The following is a 2,987-nucleotide window of genomic DNA, read 5'->3' on the forward strand; positions in this document are numbered from 1 at the left end:
ATGGATTTTTATTAAGTTGTGAATTTTTTGTATAAAACTATGAATGGACTGTATTAAGTTGTGTATTTTATATAAAATTTGTGTTTGAATATAAATGAATGTCTGAATGAAAATACTAGGCTGGAAAAATTATAATTTTTCATACAAAAAATCAAGTTTTAACATATTTAATAAGTATTTACAATACATAGTTAAGAAATATTTCTGAAATGAGGGTTCTTAGAGTTCTTAACATTTTTTTGTTCTCATTTGAACCACTCCATATATATATATATATATATATATATATATATATATATATATATATATATATATATATATATATATATATATATATATATATATATATATATATATATATATATATATATATAGGTTCCGTTGAGATTAAAAATAAAATAGAGATCTCGAGATTCAACCTCAACCACGTATTTCACATCTGCCGCTCTAACCCTTCGGCGTACCGGCGCGGCAGGTCTGGTGTAATCATAAATGATTACAAAGTATCACTCGTTCTTTTCTCCTCCGCCACCATCCCCACCACCATAACCGCCACCGCCACCACCACTACCACCACCTCTGACACCATTTGACCCCACCATTGTCACCTCCATTATTTATACCACCGCCACCTCTGTCACCACCACTTGTTCTGCGACTAACTGTAATAATCATTTATGATTACTCAATCTGTGAACAGATATATATGCATAATCATTTATGATTATTCATATACGTATAAACATTTATAATCATGTATGATTATACCTCTCTGCCATATAATCATATATGATTAGGCATACGTCGTTGTTGGTACGCTGGAGCATTAGAGCGGCAAATGCCAAATATGTGGCTGATGTTTAATCTCAAGATCTCTACTTTTTCTTTAATCTCAAGTGAACCGTCCCATATATATATATATATATATATATATATATATATATATATATATATATATATATATATATATATATATATATATATATATATATATATATATATATATATATATATATATATATATATATATATATATATATATATATATATATATATATACTGTCAGCTGAATCTTTCTCACTCTTAAAATGATTACATATTTACATTTATGATTAGTACAACTTTAAATGTGTAGGGTATAATTCATGGTAACATGAGTCAGGTGAAAAGCTTTACCTAAAATTATACTGTACTTTAATAGCTCAAATCATCTCTCTTTAGTCTTTATCTTGGGAAATCTTTTCACATAGTATTTTCCACTTAAAGCACAAAGCATTCACTTTCCATAAACAACCTCTTTTCCCCCTTTCAGTTCCCATACCCTTTCGGAGCAAGCAAGAGAAAGAGATCGAGAGAAAGAGAGATGGAGTTGTCATATGAAGAAGAATTAGTTTCTTCTTGTGATCCCGTATTTTCAGATGTTGAATTCAGAAAACCGAAAGAGATTATGCTAAAAGATGAAGGAGAAGATGAAGAAAGAGATATCGGTCAAGAAGAAGAAGAAGAAGAAAGAAAGACAAAAGCTTGTGATGGTGTTGACGAATCAAGATTGAATCAAGAACTCAATCTTTTAGACAGTTTAAACATGGGTAATTCATCAGAAAGTACAACCCCACAAGCATCAGATACAACTGAGCCTAGGGTTTTTTCCTGCAACTACTGCCAAAGAAAGTTCTACAGCTCACAAGCACTAGGTGGTCACCAAAATGCCCATAAAAGAGAGAGAAATCTTGCAAAAAGAGGCCAAAGAATGGGGTTCCTATCAGGTCCCATGATTTCAGCAGCTGCAGCTTTTGGCCATACATATATGCAGCAGCAGCAACACCAGGATCAAAACTACTGTTCTAGCCTTTCATCGCTTCCTCTCCATGGATATAACAACAACAGATCACTTGGAATTCAGGTACACTCAATGATCCACAAGCCTTCTAATTCCATGTTTTCGAGTTCGGCTTCGGGGTTCAAGAGCTTTTATGGATCAAAAGGATGGCCATCTAGACCTCATGTTGATCAGCAACCAGCTATAGGGAAGCTTAGTTCAGCAAGCTACGCCTCAAGTTTGGCGGCAGCTCCATCATCCCATGGCGGTGTTGGGAGGTTTGAGGTAGTTAGGACAGGAATGAGTTCAACCGGTAAGGATGAGATTGGTGGTCTATGGTGGCCGGAGTTGAAGACTAATCAAGATGAGTCCCAAAAACTTGACTTGTCCCTCAAGCTCTAATCAGTTTCCCCAATTCAATTACATATAATATTTTTTTTTTCCTTTTTAATCCTTCTGGGTCGAGAATCATTTATACTTATGGTTTTTTGTTTAACTTTATTTTTTGAAAATTGAAAATAGTGTGTATATTTTAGATCTTGGAAAGATTGATTTCAGATATTGGTTATATATTTATTAATTTCGATCATTTCTAACCCACCCCACCAAAGAAAAAGTGGAGATGGTACGAAAGAATAAGAATTGTCCAAAAATTCAACCATAACTATGTTTCATGAATTATTCTAACACGTCCATCTTACCATCTAGTTAGAAAAAGAATCAGATTTGAAATTACATCAAGCTTTCCTTTTATAAATTCATAAAAATAACTTATCTTAGTTTATAAAATTACTTGATCTAACTTAATGATAAACTAGCTTGATTGAAATAACTTATTAATAAACTGATTTTTTAATTACTTTCTTAAAAAGGTTAAATATTTTGGTGTTTTAGCAACAATCTTTAATAATCTTGAAAAGAAAACATATAAACCCAATATGTGTTGTAACAACTATTATTATTATCTCGTATAGTAATTGGCTATTAGTTTTTGTATATCTTTTACTGAATGATGATTTTTTTTTTTTTCTAAGTAAGATACCTAGCAAGACACTAGACTAGACGAAAAGCCAAAAATCTACAAATAAGCCAAACATGCAAAAACAAAGGATTAAAACAACAAAAAAAATCCAATTGAGACTATATATTTCAATCTGATCTTTCATCA

General features: G+C 31.6%; 1 protein-coding gene across 1 annotated transcript; it reads left to right on the forward strand.

The window, feature by feature from the left end:
* Window positions 1-1,189: 1,189 nt before the first annotated feature.
* Window positions 1,190-2,408, forward strand: LOC111895219 (zinc finger protein 3). The gene has a single exon (XM_023891323.2). It carries the CDS (start codon window positions 1,364-1,366, stop codon window positions 2,219-2,221), a length of 858 nt encoding a protein of 285 aa, XP_023747091.1. The 5' UTR covers window positions 1,190-1,363; the 3' UTR covers window positions 2,222-2,408.
* Window positions 2,409-2,987: the final 579 nt, after the last annotated feature.

The sequence above is a fragment of the Lactuca sativa genome, chromosome 6 (genome assembly GCF_002870075.4).
Source record: "Lactuca sativa cultivar Salinas chromosome 6, Lsat_Salinas_v11, whole genome shotgun sequence".
NCBI classification, from domain to species: domain Eukaryota; kingdom Viridiplantae; phylum Streptophyta; class Magnoliopsida; order Asterales; family Asteraceae; genus Lactuca; species Lactuca sativa.